The 19,471-nt window shown below is 43.5% G+C and overlaps 1 protein-coding gene across 14 annotated transcripts in view; it reads right to left on the bottom strand.

Moving 5' to 3' along the window:
• The window catches only part of PCDH17 (protocadherin 17), a 143,040-nt gene that overhangs the window by 23,001 nt on the left and 100,568 nt on the right, over positions 1 to 19,471 (bottom strand). For 4 of the 14 annotated variants that reach the window (XM_083501086.1, XM_083501093.1, XM_083501092.1 and 1 more), the window contains exon 4: positions 11,831 to 11,914. The exons of 8 other annotated variants lie outside the window; for them this stretch is intronic. In XM_083501086.1, coding sequence (XP_083357212.1) covers positions 11,831 to 11,914 — 84 coding nt within the window. Of the gene's footprint in view, positions 1 to 8,178; positions 8,202 to 11,830; positions 11,915 to 19,471 lie in introns of those variants that run through there. 2 more of the 14 variants (XM_083501090.1, XM_083501087.1) reach the window with 2 other exon arrangements.

Here is a 19,471-nt window from a genome sequence, read left to right as displayed (position 1 = left end):
TTGACTAAGCATCACATGCAAATGTGGCCATTAAGAAGGCCAATTTCAAAAAGCTGAAGGAGCTAGGGGGTGTGATCCCGTGGTCAGAAATACTCAATGAGCAGGGAGTCCAAAAAGGATGGGAGTTTCTAAAAGGAGAAATACTGAATGCCCAAATGCGGACAATACCAAATTGGCCTTCTTAAAGTCCAGAGTGTGTGTCCAACTTCACTCAGTTTTCCCTTGCCTCTGTATCCTGGAACCCAGGAGAACAAGAGCACTTCCACTTCATCAGTCCGTTCCTCCCGATTGGCAAGGACCAGGTCCAAGGCAGATGATGCCCTTGTTGGTTCTTCCACCTTCTGGGAAATGACATTGTCAACGAAGCAACTGAGGCATTTGCCAGACCTTCATGCTTCTGCTGATTAATATTTGTTAGTTGTTTTTCTCACAAAGTGACTCAAACAGATTTGCATAAAAAGCTTATGACATTCATTTTTTGCATATTCATTTTTCAATTTTTAGGAGCACATTTATATGAACTTTAACTATAGAGAGCTAAAAGCATTTTTGCACTCATTTTGTGAAATTATGTCCGTTCAAATACCCAGCAAGCATCTATGGTGCTCTTCTTTAGATGCTTACTTAAAACATTTTGAATCATCCTGGCTTTCCCTTTCAGCATGACTCAGCCATGCTGCTCATCATATGGAAGGTGCTTAACTGTATCTTCTATTTCATTTTGTCCTGGGGCAGCTGTGTGGCTCACTAGCCCCACCCACCTCAAACCTCACACTGTTAACACTCCCCACTCTTGACTAACCTGGGTAAGCCCACTCCCCACTCCCTTTACACATCACAACCTCCCCCTCCCTCGTGATAATGCCAGACCTTCTCCCCACTCCATGCAATTGGTAGGCCTCCTTTGAACCTTCCCAGTCTCCATTTTGATGTGGATCTCTTCCATTTTGCAGCCTTGCTTTGCATCCCCTTCTCCCCCATGCCTTCTCTCCCCTCCTTTCCCATGACCTCCCCACATGCACACAGACCACCCCCAAAGACTCTTCTGGATCTTATCTCCCCCCCCCACACTGCAACTGCTAAGCCCCATTTCCACAAACCCACCAAATTCTGAAGCAGACAGCCCCATCTATTCTGCGTCTCCTTGGTATCTGGGTTTTCATTTCCAACCCCTATTCCAATGCTACATCCTCCTTCCTCCTCTTCTGCTAATCCTCTGTCCAACACATCTGGCAAAGCTCTCTGGGTGCAAAAGAAACTCCTCTGTACATGTGCAGAGTGCCTGTGTGTTTTTTTCACCACCCTATGACTGGTCTCCTTAGTGCACTCCTTTTTCCTTTTCTCTTTCTCTCCCACCTCCCCGAATGATTCCCCGTCTCACTACTTCCCTGTATGGGACACTTCCCCACACTATTTCCCCTTTGATACCTACCCTTTAGCTTCCCTCCATGATTTTGTATCCCTTTTCTCCCTCCCCTTCTGGTAAACCCTGCTTTCTACCCACCCCGTCACGAATCTTGCTACAACAGTATTCTGCTTAAAAGTGGCACCAAAAAAATAGTCAAAAGGCAATGTGTGAATTGAATATTACATTCAACAGCTGCAGTGTGCTGCGGAAGGTTTCAGTTGCGGTGATTTTTCTAACTTCATTCAAAATTCTCATGAAAGGAAACAATTGGATAATGATATTTGATCCTGTGGGCTTTCTAAATAGTTTTATTTATTTCAATAGTTCATTTTCAGTCTCTCCAACAACTTTCCACTGTTGAGGTCTCTTCTGGTAAGAGAGAAGAGTTAAGTGGTCTGCAAAAACTGAGGAGGAAACCTTGAAGATAGCTGCTACCCCAGAATACAATATAATTTCTGCCAGCAGTTTCAAGGGAATGGCTGGCTTAATATGGAATGGAAGGAATTAAAAGGTTTGTGGGGAATACTGAAATTTATTGAGAGTTAGGTGTAAAAGAGTGTTGAAATCTGTATTAAAAATAACATCTCTTCCCTGTACCTAGCGTCAGGCTGACACTCCATATTTAACAGCTAATATTTTAAAAGCCACAACCAAGAGGAAACACCATGATAGCAATCTTGCATAGTAAGCAATGGAATGTGTTACAAAGATGTTTCTTGTGATCTCCCCCCCCCCCCCCCACTGCATGCAGAGACAAAAACCTCCTGGTCTGCATCATGTTCAAGTCAATGCAGCAGCAGCAGCAGCAGCAGCTGGGAGCTCCAATCTGCAGCCAACAGCATCAGCTCATTGAACCTGCACACCTCTAGGGACTCATTCAGAGCCTCACTGACCCTCTGGACAGACTACTGAGCATCTCATCCACAGTATGTTCTGGGATATGTACTGGCAAAGCAGCGGAATGCCCTGTGGATGGCAAAAGCTAAAGAGAAATTTCAAATTGGATGGAAAATAAAGGGGGAAAGGGATAAAGCAATGGATTATACAAGGACTAAGGAGAGAGAAATGAATACAGTCAGGGATGGCTGAGAAACAAAATACAAGAATCTTTATCAGCACTTTAGCAGATTTTGAATGCTAAGGGTTAATACTGACAGGAGGAGAAGATACTCAGAAAAATAATTTTCACCCTGATATATTTCTGGAAGGACGCTTTTAACCATGCAATGACTAAAGATATGTGCGTCTGGGAGCATGGTTCATGATGTTCTTCTGAATCTCACTGAAATAAGTGGTGGTTAGATGTGTCGTTTGAGGTAGATTGACACGTACGCACTTTAATGCACCCATACATATCCAGGTTACTAGCTCTTGAAAGCATCTTGTTGCACGTAATGAGAGCTGGAAGATTTCAAAAAGATGTGACATCTATTCTGAGAGTAGCCTGCTCAGTGTGTGTTAAAATCCTGTTTTATACTTGTCTGCATTGCATTTGCTTATTTGGGCTGCGGAGAAGCTTCCATATGCACAGCCCCAGCCCCACAACTGTATCTGTCTTGTGCTTATAGTTTTTCATTTCAATGATTGGGTTCCTGGAGCACAGTATAAGAGGACTTACACATTTTTAATCCAAAACTAAACTAGTGAAGAAGGATATCAATCCCACTGGAAAACTGATAGCAGGATTAAGGACTGGCCCACAGGGGTGTCATTTAGGAAAGACAAAGAGGGCAATCTATGTTTCAGACCGCATTTCTCAAGTCAACTCCCTGGCTCTGTAAACTGGGCAAATCCTAGGACAATTCCATTGCCTCGCATATATGTGTGCCAAAGGCACAAAACAGTTTATACTAGGAAAGCCAAAAGGATGGTTTTTGGGCCAGAGTTACTAACTGCTTATTATGAAGTATAAAAAACATAATTGCAACAAATGCTCCTGAACTGCCTTGCTTTTTGGGTGGTGGTGGTGGGAGGAGAATTCAGCCTTGAGTATATTCAGGAGAAGACATTTCACAGTGCTGTTAATCACACACAGACCACTCTGAAATTTCTCTGGCCCTGAAACTTGAAATGCTGGAACTTCTTGGTCCATAAGCAACAAGGTTTAGGATCATAGAACAAAAATGCTCTAATACTTTGCTACAAAGCAGGACCTGCCTATGCCAAGCCCCTACAGCGGAAGAAGCCACTCAATCAGGAATACAATGGGTCACAAGAAGTCAGGAGGAAGAGGGGAAATATGTGCAAATGGCCAGGTTCAACTTTGTACAACTCAATGCTCCTGTTCTTCTTAGGAAGGCCACAGTGAAAAGATAACCATAAACCTTTCCCTTTAGCTGTGGCCTGTGCCGCAACACATAACAGTTACGACCTTGCACTGATTCTCAGCATGAAACAACCCGGTAAAAATATATTTTAGCAACATGCACCAGTTGTAGGAGTTCAATCCCCACTTCTCCAAAAGAAAAAAGAAGATGATAAAGTGCTTTGTAAAACAAAAGTGAATTGTATAAGTATTTGTAGTTTTTGGCTTAAAGAAGAGAAGCTACTAATTCAATGTGTCTTTCTATCAACGTCACAGATAGCTAAGTGGAAGTCCAGCAATACCCAGGATCATAGTCTTGTCTAGATGATTATGTCTCAAGGAGACACTTCTCTTCTAGCAAAGCCATAATCCTGAACTGAAGGCCAAGGCAGCAAGCCCATCTATTAGGCTCAGCTGTGAGTAGCAGAGATTGTTCTCCTGCTACACTCTCTGTTTTGCACCTATGCAATTACTATAGCAGCACCCTTCTATTTGCCACACTAAATCTTGTTGTTCCTCTTCTACCTCTTAGCACACTTCCTTTGTTCTTCTCCCAGAGTTAGGCAAACAGAACTGGCATTCTTGTTAGCAACCTCTGAAGACACAGAAAATGCAGATATATCTAATCCCCTCCCACTTATTATTCAGGTATTGGTGCCTGCCAATAGGATCAGAGTGTCCCAGAAGACATGAGTTCGATGGGAAGGGTTAAAATCAGCTTGCTTCCTGACACTCTCCATTCTTGAGCTCATTCATCATATTCATGGAAACAGCACCATGGAGGGATCTAAGGTTGCCAATTAAGTTAAATTAAGCAAGATGGACAGGAATCTAAGTGAACAAGATCATTGTCATGATCTAAAGCAACTTCATTAATGGCAGAAAGCAATCTTGGCTAAGACAGTTCTTTTAATCAGGTTTTTCTGTCAGCCTTATGTCTCATTAAAAAGTTCCATTTGGGAGAGATTGCTCTTAGAGCTCTATTCCCTATGAAGGGAATGCTATGAGAATATTATGAGTAAAATTTTGTTACCAATATGAGATCGCTGCAATTGCTCATACTGACATCCTTCTTACTCAAAAAAGTGTCGTTTTAAAAAAACAAGTTGGATCTTATGACATCTTTAATCCCTGATGGAGACGCTGGCCTATCTAGTCTGATCATAGGGTTTGGAATTGGCTTGGGGAGATAATCCTGTCTGACTTTATGACATGGGTACTCAAAACTTTTTCTTCTGATATTAAAAAAACAGCTCTCTTAAATATCCCAGAAATGGATCAGACTTTGGGACTGAAACGTCCTCTATGTCACCCTCAGATTCACGGTTTGATTAATCTGCCTCCCAGATCTACCAAAAACTTTAAGGTAGAGACTAATAGTTTGAGGCAGGAGTAGCCAAAGCAGAGTCTTAACCCAAGGTACTATTTCTGGGTTAGCGGGGTCTGTAACCTAAAGCATATGTAACCTGAAGCATATGTAACCCGAGGTACCACTGTATTCTACTTTTAAAAGAGACAATAACTTAACATTTTTTGCTAAGTTAACAGAGACTTCATTCAAAGGTCATTTGTAATACCAGAACCTCCAATCAATGGCAATACACAGAAGTATACAAGCAGGCAAACAAAGGCACAGAGAGAGTACACAGCTCACTACCCTGCATCACTTTAAATCATTCAGTGCCTGTAAAAAGGCCCAAACTGCTTTTCTGAAAGAGTTTTTGTCGCTTGCTTTGCTCATTCTCCTATAATACCTGCAGGTTCAGTAGAACACATTAATACACAGGTTCCGTCTAGCCACAAGAGTGGGGGCGTTTCAAGTGACCTCAAGTCAATTGGAAAAGAAAATCCTACATAGCACAAAGGAGCCTTTTTCTTAAAAGCGCCAAATAAGAAAGCATATCACTGAAAAGGTTGCTTTCACAATATTGCCTCAACGATTCTAAAGAAGAAAACACTTATTACAATATGATAATAAAGAAGAATCAGGTGGCACAGGGTGGAAGGAGGCCTGTGCGTTGAATGCAAGCAGACCAGCTGGTTTCTCACTCCTAATTGCTCTGTAGTTAGTAAGCAGGTGCTGAACTGGTGAAGTGACTCTACTGAAAAGCCCTGTGTGATCCTGAGAGCTCCAGCTGTGGAGTTATGTCTCTGGACCATTCATACAGGCAAGCCATCATGTGCAGGTGACCCAGGCCCCTTTGGCATGTTTGTGTGAATGGGTTATTTCAAACCTAGCTGTGCAGACAACATTTTTATAGCACCTCAAATATTTCTCAGTAGAGGCCAATTCACACACACAGCCACCAATCACTAAGTGTAGGGTGAGTCAAGTGCAGAGAAATCAAGAGGTGTGCATGCATGTATGAATGAATGAATGAATGAATGAGGTCTACAACAAACATGCACACAGAACAGAGAAGCTGAGTGGGCTCAGGAGAAGCTCCTTGACCAGCTAACATGGTTTGTATATACTGCAAGACATGGAGGTAAGACATTTACTCGTTTTCTGGAAAGAGAAAATGGGGGTGGGGTCTTTATATATAATTATCTCTCCTAAGTAGTTTTACCTAACTAAAATTAAGAATTCTGGTTTTTTAAAAATAATAAAAGTTTAAATTAGAGTGAATTTTGGAAGCAATTTTAGAGGTTCCTTAATGGCTAAACATCTGAGGAATGTCAAGAGAAACAAATAAAATTTTGATCCATTTAATAAAGCTGCTTTGAATGGTGCTTTGAATCCTTAACTTGTCATTTGGTGCTCCCCCCCCCCCCGGAAAAATAGATGCCAGTATTCACCATAAAGTTGTTACAGTATGTGCACACTTTTTACCCCCCCCCCCAAGATGCCAGTATCCCCTGAAGTGAAGCACTGCCTACATTACCTACAGCAAAATTTCAAGGTGAAGTTGGATGCTAAGAGACTTTGAACTGTTGCAATTTTACTCAGTAAAAGCAGACTATACTGAAATGGATTTGGGACTCTAAACTTGGCTCTCACTGAGATGGGTAATTAAGGTTTGGGCTCTGCCATTTCAGATTGCAGGTGGGGTTTTCATGGTTGAAAAAGCCTTACTGCAAAATAGAAATAAAAATGTCCTGCACGTAAGATGTAAGGCAGGAGACATGTTGGTTTTCTACATGCAGGGATTTGCAGGGGGAGAGAAATGGAGGATTCTTCCATCGTGTGATGCCCCACCTGCTGCACCTGAAGTGCTGCTTTCCAGAGAAAGCTCTGCCACATAAGTACGAGGCTCAGTGTTAGAAAGGAGCCGGAACAAAAGGGCACAGTTTCCACTGTCAGGAAGCTGTGAAGCTGAGCTGGCAATATACTGTAAATAGGTGCCATTGAAATGCCAGGTTCATGTCAAAATGTTCTGGCTGCCTTCCTAGTCTCTGTCTTCTTTCGATTCTCCACCACTCAGCTTTCCTAATTTGATTTTCTCCACGATCATATTACAAGATACTGCTCATTAAAATAGAAAAGTATTTTTTAAAAAAATGGCAGAGAAATCCAAAAAAGTAAAAAAGGGATAAGGATAACAAAGCTAATTCTATAAAATCCCCCACCACACACAATGATTACATTACAATAATTTGGATCCTACCAAGTGAAGAAAGTAGAGACCTCATTCTATTAAATAACTGTACACTACCCCAGGCCTAACCGAGCTAGTTTTGATAACAGAGCCCTAGTTCATCCGATTATCATCAGCACCGGCATTTGGGGAACCCGTGTGGGTAAAACAGGCCTTCCGGCACGTGGCCACAGTGGACAGTGAGAGTCCAACGAAGTGACGCTGCTCTCCTCCCACACGTGATGATGATCATGAGGACAATGTGAGGGGAGAAACCTTGGTTAATTCTTACACTAGATCAGGCTAAGATCCAGGAGACCCCAGCCTCCCCCCATGCCCTGCCCTCTCACCATCCTGGTACCTGGAGGTCAGATCTTCACTTCATCCGGCTCATCATTCAGTTTCCAACAATGGCCAGTCAGATAACTGTTCCCTGTTATTGGTCCTCAGCACCTGGTACCCAGAGATATACTATTTCTGAACATGGAGGTTCCATTTAGCTATCATAAGAGACACAACCTCCCTCCATCTGATTATCATTTCATGGAGTGTTGACCCTTACAAATGGCTCGAGTCAGTTATGAATCAAGCTGGGGCGTTCACCTGACATTACTTCAGTCAGAGGAGGGGGGGACGGGACGGCTGTGAATTCATTTGATCCCCAAACTGTGTCACTTTAAAGTGCAGGTGTTTTGAGTGAGGAGAACTGGTGGGGCTGCCTCCACTGCAATTTCCATGGGTGGCTCTGGCCAGTGGGATTTCACAGACTCCGCTCCCTGCCTGGGAGGTGCCTCACAGAGCAGCTGATGTGGGGACAATGAACAGCAGGAATGCTGCTGCTCCTCTTGAGCCTTGGCAAAGGGGGATTCGCGTCCCCGTGACTGAGAGTGTGCATGCAGTCATCACTGATCTGTGAACACAGAGATAGCCATTTATGACTTGTGCTTAGGAAAACTTAGGTTTTCATGTATAGGAATGTTTTCTCATGAAAGGACATCAGCTTGCAGTTGGAGGCGATACAGTCTGGAGTCAGCTTGGCCATAATCTGCTGCTTTTGAGAAGTAGGCCTGAGAGATACCTGAAACCGTCTTAGTGGGAGCTTCTTTGAAATGCAAACCTGAGAATTACTGTTGACATATATGTTAGATTTATGGGGCTGGGGAGAGAAAGTTTATTTTGGAGATATTTGGTGCTGTTGAGAGGATATTTGGGGAGAAAACATTATTCAAAGCGGGGGTGGGGGGTGGCTGCAGCCCTGCCATCCAGCCACATTCCTTCAACAGGAGAGAGTGCTGAAAACTTGTAAAGAAGGGCAGGCATTGTTTCTTTTCTTAAAAAACAACCACAACCAAGTGTTTCCGGGACTCAAACCCAGTTGCGAGCTGCGCCCCTTCGCAATGGAAGTCATTGCCCCAATCAAAGAGCGATGCTTGGGTGGTTGCAGTTATTCCATGAGGGGGTGTCTTCATGTGTTAGAAGTGTTTGCTTTCTCATTAAGTTGCACACATTGTAAGCAAAACTGTCAGAGTTCTCCTGCTCCTGCTCAGGCATCTGCTGCTTTAAGAGACAAGACTATGATTGCAACCTCCAAGAAGAGGGAAAGGCATCCATCCTTTCAATGCAAATTCAGAGAGATAGGCAATGCTTTCAACTCACATCATCCCTACCACTCAGCGAAGGTGAGGCATAGCAGCTAAGCCCCTAGCTCTAGCATTCCTCCTGCCATAAACTCAGCCTTCTGTCTGTCTCAAGAGACAATGAAGTGTGCCTCCAGGCATTCTGTTAGCAGCACTGAATTGACCTTTCTGGGATGCAAGCCTGGGCAGTGGGCATGGAGAACCTGGGCTCCCCAGACGACAAGACCCCCTTCTCGGCCTCACTGATGTGATCCAAAGGAAAGCAGAACAATGTGTGTGGCACCAGCTTGGCTGCAGGAGTTGCCAGAAGGAGGTGTACAAGGCACCACCCAACTGTCTTAGGGACTCTACTCTGGATTTGTGTAGGGTTTACTCTTTAGCCTTTTTGGCTCCCGAAGATATCTCACAGGGTAGCAGATGTCTGAGATTTCCATCTCCTAGATGGGCTACCTTCCCAGGTCTCAACCTCAGCTCCATCCGCTTCTGAGATGTGGAAATAACAGTGCCCTGCCCTAAAGAGTTGTAAGGATGACTGTAATTATGTATAGAAAATGCTACAGCACAGCTGGACAGCAGTGAGCCCTAGGCTTAATTTCATGAGGTCTAATTTCATGTGGGTGACTATGAAGGGGAGCTGGAAGGTGAGTGAGACAAAGGAGTGGCAGAAAGATGGAGAGAGAAAACTCTCTCCTGTCCCTTTGGCGGCTCTGGCGGCACTTGGACTCCAGCCCTGCCCACTGGCAGCAAATGGCCACGACAGGTTACCCTCAAGGCTCTCAACAGAAAACAAAAACAAAAACCTCAGGTTTATTACTCTTAATGCAACAGCATCCGAAACTGCCATCATGTAACTTTGGGATGACAGATGCATCTCAATTTCACTCAATCCAAAGAAAAGGTGCATTCACATAGCATATTTTGAAATGGGTGAAACAGTAACAAATTTCTTAATTCCCATTTTGGGCCAGTCCTAACACTCACCAATATGCTAATGATGTTTTAATGATGCTTTTGGTCAAACAGAAATCTTCACAGACTGACAACAATTTAAGAGGGTGGGGGGAGATGTTTGTTGTCTCCAGCTGTCATCCACTGCTCAGCAAAAGCAGGTAATAACGAGACAAAATATGCCAGCTACTTTTGCAAAAACTGCCTTTTCAATAAATTTACGCTAGGCAGTAATGAGCTGTGTTGTGCGGCATTTAATCTGTTCTTTAAAAAGAAGAAGAAGCTAAAAAGGAATTCTTTCAGCGTGGCTCTCAGATATTAAAGTCCACACATCATTTATGTTGACAGTTCGGCTTCAGGCTATAAAACAGAAGAACCTGTTCTACATCTTCGCTTAAAAAAAGGAGCAGAAAACCTAAACCCCCATCAATCCACTGTCATGGTTTTACATCTTATCTGTGGCAAAAAATGAATCATTGGAAAGATTTGTTCTGATTCCACAGACAGATCCATCAACTTAGTGAGGTTGTGAAACAGGTGATTCAGAGACTGGTAATTAGTGGCAACCATCCCACAGGAATGTGTGAACACCTTGTGCAACCATTCTTTTTGCATTCGTAAGTCAGTATTCTGGTTTCTGTGTTTCCATTCTGTGCTGCCCCTTTAAGTGTCTCCTTAAGTCAGAAAGGGGCAAGCACTTAGCGGGGCTGGCCCAAACAGAAAAGCAAACCGAGCAACTACTTGGGGTGCAGAAATCTCAGTGGGATTTCAGTTATGGTAAACTGATGGGAGGCACACCTAATTGTAGAGCAGTTTGTTGGCTGACTGGATATCTGCTTTATTGCTAATGACACAACTGAGAGTCTTCAAATGTCTATCAGTTCCCTGGGGCGCAAACACAGTGGTAAAGGTGAGGTAGTAAAGAAAGGCATTAAATGGGGGCAGGGGGAGCCTGTGCTAGCTAACTAAGAAAGGAGGTGGGATGGGGTAGAATCCTAACCTCTACCCTGGATGCAATTAAATTGTGAAGGCTGCACAAACTGAAGGCACCACAGTAGGTATAGGGAATCAAAGACCCAGTGGCCCAACAGAACCCTTCAGGCCCTCTCTCTGGTCCTTGGGACTCTCCCCGGGCCGTAGCCCCTCCCTGGCCACACACACCCCTTGCCAGTCCCACCTTGCACCTTCCTTGAATAATTCTGAATGGATGGAAGGTGTCCTTGAACTCTGCTAAGGCTTGCCTGGATGGAGGGTGGAGGGGTGTGAGACTGTGTGTAGAAACTATCCTACTGTACAAAGGTAGCCATCACATTTGTTGCTCTGCCCCCCCCCCGCATGTGGCCTCCCAGTAGGGATTGCCACCCTGATGCTGAAAGTTTGCTACTCCTACCTTCTCCGTTACACACATTTAGTACAACTAGTATCAGAAATGTGCTGCTTTAGTCTCAGGAAAGCTGCACTTCAATAGGTGTAGCAATGCCCAGGCCAAAAGCAGTGCACAACATGACCAATCCTGCACAGTAAGAGCAGGCAGAATTGAAGCAAGGACCTGATTTGGTCACTGCTGGCCAAGCACAAAGGAGCTGCCACAAGGGATGTGAAGAAGCTTACAAAGCATGTTGCTCCCTGGACATGCAACAAAAGTCAGTCAGTTACCTACATCATGTGCTTTGTGCATGAAATGAGGAGAGGTCAAAACAGCTGGAATTTCAGATCCACTTTAGCCAAAACTGAGCTCATTTGCAATGCAAAATGTGCCTCTAATTAATGTTCAGAATCCTAATTCAACAAGATCTTTTAAATTCTTTGCAGTAAAAATTCACTTTTATCAAATTCTCAGTTGCAATATTTAAAAAAGAAGACACCCCCACCCCACCCCCAGAACTTTTACAATTTCACATGTAAAATTCTGACCCCGAGAGTAAGACAGCTAGCAGACGAAGGGTTTGCTCACCTGACAGAAGCAGATCAACAGACTGAAGTCTACTTGTGATGGTGTGGAGGGTGAGGAAAGCAAAGGAAAGCAAAGTCGGGAATGCTTGAAAAATAAAATATTTTTAGTTAACAAGGAGGAAAAAATCATTTGCAGGAGAAAGGGTTCATTTGCATTCCAAACCCCGCTCCCCAAATGGTCTCTGCTTGTGCTTGAAACAGCCATTTAGTTTGGTATATATTGCAGAAAGCTACAGAAGCAGCAGCAGCAGCAGCAGTCCATCATGAATCCCTAGCTAGATATTAGTGAGTCTATCATGCTAAACAACACAAAAAGTTTCATAGAATATGATGGAGGTACTCTGGACAGAGATGTCACTCATCACTGAAAGAAAGCACAAACCTGACAGTGATGTCAGCGTCATGTGGCAACATACAAAAAACACCCCACCCCCAGTAATTATTCTACTATAAATGATAAGTGCAGAAAGGCCCTATAATTTGGGGGAGACCCAGATTTCCTTTACAGTTTCACTCACCATGAAGCTCCCACAATATTGCTGAAAGGATAAAATGAGGGAGGAGAGAACCATGGATTGTCCCACATAAAACAGGGGCAGGTAAACCTTTTAGCTCCACGCGCAAAATCCTTATCAAGATCAGCTGTGAGGACCCACTCATCTGTCACAACCCATCACTTGACTTTGCAAGCTGCCTCCCTGCCCCTTTGAACTCCAGATCCCAGAGGTTTAAAACAGAAGTATAGGGCAACTTACTAAAGCTTTAAAAGAGCCATGTTCAAGTTGGAGCCTCAAGAGGCTCACATAAGAGTGACGTGGACTAGCCTTGTAAAAGTGCTTTTGGGAGCATCTTCCCTGCAAACAAGCAGGCAGTTGGGGTGCAGTGGGGTGCATGGGGAGGGGAAGAGTCCTCCCTGCCACTGCCTACCTAGTCACTCCAATGTTAAAAGGAGAACATTTTAAGGGGGTGCTTCCAAGAGTGCTTGTGCAAACCAAGGAACACTTTCACAAAGGGCAAAACTGCTCTTTGAAGCAGCTCCACTTCTCCTTGGAGCAGATGGGCAGCAGAGTCCCCCACACCCCTGCTGCTGCTGCCACCACACATGTGCTCACTTCAGTGTTTAAATTATGGGGGGGGAGAGTCCCCCCCCCACTAGGGTTGCCACCACCTCTCCATTCAGTTAAAGGAGAAGCGTAAAAAAGTGCTTCAATGCCCCCCCCCCATCGGCTGATCAGCAGATACCCAACCCTGCTGCCAAGGCTCTGTGGTCTTGTTACTTGCTGGTCATAGCTAATGCAATTTCGACCCTGCCCCCTGTCCATCAGCTGATGGCACCAGCACATGTCAGGTGATGGGCAAATGGTGCGGTTTGGGTAAAATGGGCTTGTGAATTAAACCGAACTCCTTGGTGGGCCAAGATTGGCCCATGGGTTACAAGTTCTCCATAAATCTGACATAAAATGCAGACTAGGGATCAGATTTTTAAATTCTCTCTCATGTTTAGAACAAAACAAAAGCCTTGCATCTTGAAAATTAAAACATCAGAGATACCGCTTTTTCATAGAAGCATTCTTTTTTGTTTTTGTTCTGCAATTCTCCATTTGCCTTCTGAAATCTACCAATCTCAGTCTCAAAAGGGTCGTACCACCTGCCTTTTAAATGTATTTATATTTTATTCCTGAACATGCTCTAATTTGTCAATATGCACACAATACATACACCCCGAATGTTCACATTGGCCCTTATTGACCAATGTGTCATCATCTCTCTCTTGTTTGACCTGTGTCGGCCATAATACTTCCACGTTATCTTCTCGTGTCTCTTTGGCCTTTGGGCCAGCTCACATACCCAGAGCGGTTCAAACAATTGTAATGTGGTCATGTGATTGCTTTACTGCCAGCCCTGAATGCTGTGTATATTCTACTGTACCAGTATTGACAACTTTTTTCTAGCTCACTAAATGTGGGTTGCAATGTAAGGTGTTTTGGATGTTGTTATTAGTTTCACAGCAAATTCACAAGCTCACCAGCCAATGATCCTTTTCAAATTATGTCCGATGTTTTGACTGATGTTATGACTCCCCATGTAAGCCCAGTTTGCTTCCTAAACGAGGAGGGAGGACTATCAAACCTACTGCATGCAGATTTATGAATGGAACATCCACGAGCACGTTGCCTTGCATATGGCAGAATACATCTAACAAGGATCCTTGGCTAAGAGGGTATGGAATCCAAACCTTAATCCTAAAACAGTTCAAGGCTTTCAAATAACCGATGGCTTGTCCGCCCCTTGCAGAGCCTGAGGTGCTTTGCTGGATATAGCATGTAACTCTACTGTAATGACGTTTATTCAACAAAGACCTTGACAACTGTACTCCTTTACTGATTGTTTCTCCCTTTTTGTGCTGAGTAAAACAATTAATTTGTAACAGTGAAAAATACATCCACTTGTAGCATTTCTGACCTGATCTCATATTAATTTAATCTGCTTTATGAATTGCTGGAGGAAATATTCAGCTATTTTCTGAAAGACTGACTTGGGGATTATTGGAGCTGTATAATTGTTCTACTGATAAGATGTGAGAAAAAATACTTTATTTGACATTAATCTTACTGAAATGGGCAATGTATCTGAGAAATAGATTGCTGTCTAACTGGCTTGCCAAAATATCTCTTGCTGAGAGCAACTGTAGCTCATTAAAAAAATATATTTATTTAAACAGCCTCTTTTAAGAATGTTCAATCTTTCGTCAACATCTGTTGTCTCTTCCTCCTTAGGAACATAATTGTGCAGAATTCCAGTGTAAAACAGGCTGTGTACAGACTTCTCAAAATATTCATGCAGTTACCCTGCAGATTTTTTAAAAATTTTGTATATTTCTCCCTTGCTCTTAGAATGCATGCACACAACATATGAAAACACCTGAAAATAAGTTTGTAAAATGCTCTTACTGAGATGACTACTAAATATATACCTCCAGTGCTTTCAAGAGAAGAATAAAATGCAAGCTACTTGCTTAGTTGGTTACACACACCACTTCAAACAATGATGAAGAAGAAGAGTAACACTCTAGAACAGCAGTCAAGGCAATGAGCCCTCACACTTTACATTGTGGGTGCCCTTTGTGGGATTGCGCCTGGTGCTACAGTTCCCAGGGAGCTTACTGGCAAACAGGGGCTGACTTGCCTCTCAGTGTTAATTTTTGGAGGTTCATGCCCAGCCTCACTATTCAAGTTTCTTGCTGGGACGTGGGGCCAGCAGGAGCCGACAACAGCCAGGTAGTTGGCTCTGAAGATTCACCCTCCCTTTGTTTAATGTTTCTTGTTTGCAGGTTAACTGGTTAACTTTTTCTTCCTGTTTAGCGGGCGCTGCTGTTGAAGGACCGGGAAGAAATTTTCCTGCATTGGCAGGTTTTGTCTTCCCCATAGCAATTCGTCGCAACTTTTGTGGTTACGGCCTTGAGTAGAATCCTTTAGTCTTTTCTTCCCTATATGGGGGGGCATGGTGCCTCACCCCCCTGCAGCGGCTATTCCAGGGCCCCCCTCTTAAAGGGGTAATATATATGGGTGTCACTGAAAGGTCATCAGTGAACCACCCTGTGTTCAGGGATATAGGATATTTGGCTGCCTGCTACACTTACGTCTTGCAGAGCACCCCCATATCCCATTTACCCTGGTGAGCCCCAGTCCCCCCCCCCCCGGCTGGGGGGCTGGGAGGGACACCCCCCCCAAGGCCTAAGCCAAGGTCTTCGTACATTCAGAAGTTTAATAAAGTTGTGGCCTAATTTTAATTCCATATAACGTTGTCAGAGTCTTTATTCCTTCCTTATGATCCCTGGGGGCTGGGGCTGTCGCTGCCTGGTCTCACAATCTGTACTGCATTCATTCCTGCTGGACATCAAATCCTTCATACATTTGCACTCTTGGGTTTCGTGCAATGCTACTGTATCATTTGGAAGCTTAAGAAAATAGCAATTTCTCCAATGAGAGAAGGTATTGGAGCAGCAGAACTGAGCATGTGACATGAAGACGCCAGAACACAGAATTTAAGACAAAAGGTACAAGCTGTAGAAGATTTTGGTTTACACAGAATTTGACCAGCTTTATGTCCTTAAAGAGAAGCTGGGTGAACAACCCAGCTCAGGGGTAATGAATGGGATGCCCTCCAGATGCAATTGGACCACAACTCCCATAATCCCTGCCTAGAGCTGATGGGAGTTGTGGTTGAATAGCATCAGGAGGCCACCATATTGGCAACTGCTGCCATAGTTCATCCCACATGCAGCCATGGTTCTCAGACCTGTTGGCTCTGGGGGGAAATGTCAAAGGCTTAACTATGTCATTGGCCAAGATGTTAAAGCGCCTTCATAAGAACTTTTCTCTATACAGTCATACCTTGGTTTTCTAACAGCTTAGTTCATGAACAACTTGGAACTCGAGCGCCTCAAACTCGGAAGCCAGATGTCCAGAGCAGCTTCCACAGCTGGATGCTCCTGCAGCCAATCGGAAGCCACACCTTGGTTTCCAAACATTTCAAAGTCGAATGGACTTCTGGAAACGCATTCTGTTTGAAAACCAAGGTACGACTGTATTACATAAATTAAACCCCACCTCTATCATTCAATTACATTCCTTTCAATTCAACTACTTCTTTACCTCCTCCTCCCTCCATAGGTCTCACTGTCCCTTTCACTGTGAGGCTGACAGCCTCAGTTCCGTGATACTGTAAGCTGAAGCCAATGGAGGGAATCCATTGACTTTGTAAACTGGAGCAACTTTGTATGATTGTAAGTTCAATGCAATCCATTGACTGTCTTTGGAAGGAAAGATCTTGCTAATATCAAATAATCTTACAATGACTTCTTTGATAAATAGTCCTAATTTTTCAAAGATATGATTTTGGTCAAGCACATTTGCCATTCAGCAAAGAATAACAAAAATGTATGAGGTGCCACGCAGAAAGTTAGATACTTTGTTCTGAAATCCTAGCTATCTAGAATTATTTCATTCAAACAGACAAAACTAAAGTATGACATATTTGCTTTCCTCTGAATTTTAAATGGATCATTTATAAGTAAAGATTCTTAAGAGCAAATGGAAATGAGGTTACAATAAGGGGAGAGGACAAGTTCACATAAAGGGAAACAACAGAATAGACTAATTAATTGCCTATTATGTATTAGCATAAAGGGTAAACAAGAAGGAACATCAGTTCAAAATATGGCACTAAATTATAATAATCAGTAATCGGATGTGCTGAAACATCTCTCTCCCCCCCCCCCATTCATCTGGCATTTTGCTTTAGGAGAGGCTCTGTGGCAAAATTCATTTGCTGGAAGCGTACTCTCCAGGCAGGGATGGGAACATCAGGTCCAGGGGCCAAATGTGGTCCTTGTGGCCTCATGGATCCTGCAGGGCAGCCTCTTTCAGTGTTTCTGCCTTGGTGGAATAATGAGTATTTGAACTCTGATGGCACTTCTTGACAGTCTGTCTGGAGGACAGAGAGGGGTGGGGGAGAGAGTGCAGAAACAAGCTCACGGTAACAAAGGTAAAATTCACATTGCTTGATTTGCCTGTGGACCCACACACCACTGTCAAGTGGCCCCTGAATGTTTGTTCAGAAGGGAATGTGGCCCTTGCGCTGGAAAAGGGACCCCATTCCTGTCTTAGGGCTTTCTTCCAACACACCATACCACCCCCAACACCTGGCTTCTGGCACACAAGTCCCAAAGGATGTAGAATGTGTCAGTTCCACAAGGGGTCTTGCATGTATAATTTGATGCTGTCTCCTATGTCAAAGGGAGGCAGGTGGCACTGTGGGTAAAACCTCAGCGCCTAGGGCTTGCCGACCGCATGGTTGGCGGTTCGAATCCCCACGGTGGGGTGAGCTCCCATCTTTCGGTCCCAGCTCCTGCCCACCTAGTAGTTCGAAAGCACTCGTAAGTGCAAGTAGATAAATAGGTACCGCTTTACAGTGGGAAGGTAAACAGCGTTTCCGTGTGCTGCGCTGGTGCAGGCTCGCCAGAGCAGCTTCGTCACGCTGGCCACATGACCCGGAAGTGTCTCCGGACAGCGCTGGGCCCGGCCCCCGGCCTCTTAAGTGAGATGGGCGCACAACCCTATAGTCGGACACGACTGGCCCGTACGGGAAGGGGTACCTTTACCTTTTACCTATGTAATAATGGCAACCTTGCTGGGCTGCCACATAAAAATGCTTTGGGACACAAGGGAATCCACATGGGATGGGATGACTTTGGTACAAGTTTTATAAATTAACTTGCTCACTCAAACCTGGTCATCATACTATCTACATTGCAAGCACAATTTTAAAGGGAAGGGCTTCCCTCAAAATATCTTGGGAATTATAGTTTGGTGAGTTGCTGAAAGTTTTCTGCTAAGCCACTAGCCTTTGTGGTCTTTGTAGCCACTAGTTGTAGTTTGCATAACTACAAATCCCAGTTTTTTCCTGATTAGAGGGACTTATTTTAAAGCTAGTTTATACCTGTAATTCAAGTGTATCCTGTGTCATATTTAAAAGCCTGTTTGTCTGTCCTATACTTCTGCTGGGGGGGAGAGACTGTGTCAATAGGGCTGGTTAGCATAACTGAAAATAAGAATGTTGACAACACTGCCAAAAGTTTACAAAATGGAATTTAATTTTATGCACTGCAGTTTCAGGGCTTTTGACCTCCAAATCGGAGGCTATTTTCAAAACTCGTCAACACCATCAGTGAATTTAAATACCAGACATGATAGCATGAGAAAAAGTATTATGCATTCTCACCTGATTATTTCCTGTCTCCCAAAACATTAACTTTTCCAAACAATGTGTGTTTTATTCTCAGGAGCAAGCTCCACCTGCACAGAAGCAGCAAACAGCCCAAGCAGTGTTAAGACTATGAAATCCATAATGCTGTGTAACCATAAGCAAAAAACAAAATCCCCTTAAATGAACAATTGTTCATACTGAAGGAACTGGGAAAATGTGAGTGAACAGGGACTCTTCTCCTTATAAATCTGCCATTTGAGGCCAGAAAAAGATGGATCTGAAAAAGAGAGAGACCTGCCTAAGCATTTCATGCATCTACCTTTTATTACACATGGACAGAAATCCTTTAAATATAATGTGATTTTTCTTAAGGGAGAAATCCAAAGAGAAAAGTCTCTCTTTTGTTCTTCTGAATAATGTCTTTTCCCCTCCAAAGCAGAAGGTTAAAAATAATTTCAATGCGAAACATCTCATATCAAATCATGCTTTTAAATCTGATAAGCAGAAGCATTTGAATTATTTTTAAGAACACCTTTATGTTGGAAGCTGCTTTTTTTTAAAAAAAGATTACATTTGTAGTTTTTAGTGAAAGTACCCTTTAATAGTAGCCATAAATATGTGCATATGTAATGTGGACATTTCTTTTGTAATGTAAAAATTTCAGGGGGTGGGGCTTGCATTTCTGTGCTCTCTTAAAATCACTGAAGTTACAAGCCCACCTTTTGTTCCAAACTGTCCTCATCTGCTTTCAACACAGGAATCAAAGCAGCAGCCCACAGCATAATGATAAAAAACAACAACAACGTTAAAGGCAACAGTGAATGACAAACCCCAGGTCGGGAACCCAAAGCAACTCCACAGCAAATGCACATGT

This window comes from Podarcis liolepis (assembly GCF_965112155.1).
Source record: "Podarcis liolepis genome assembly, chromosome: 4".
Classification (NCBI taxonomy): Eukaryota; Metazoa; Chordata; class Lepidosauria; order Squamata; family Lacertidae; genus Podarcis; species Podarcis liolepis.
This window is presented reverse-complemented; position numbering and strand designations above follow the sequence as displayed.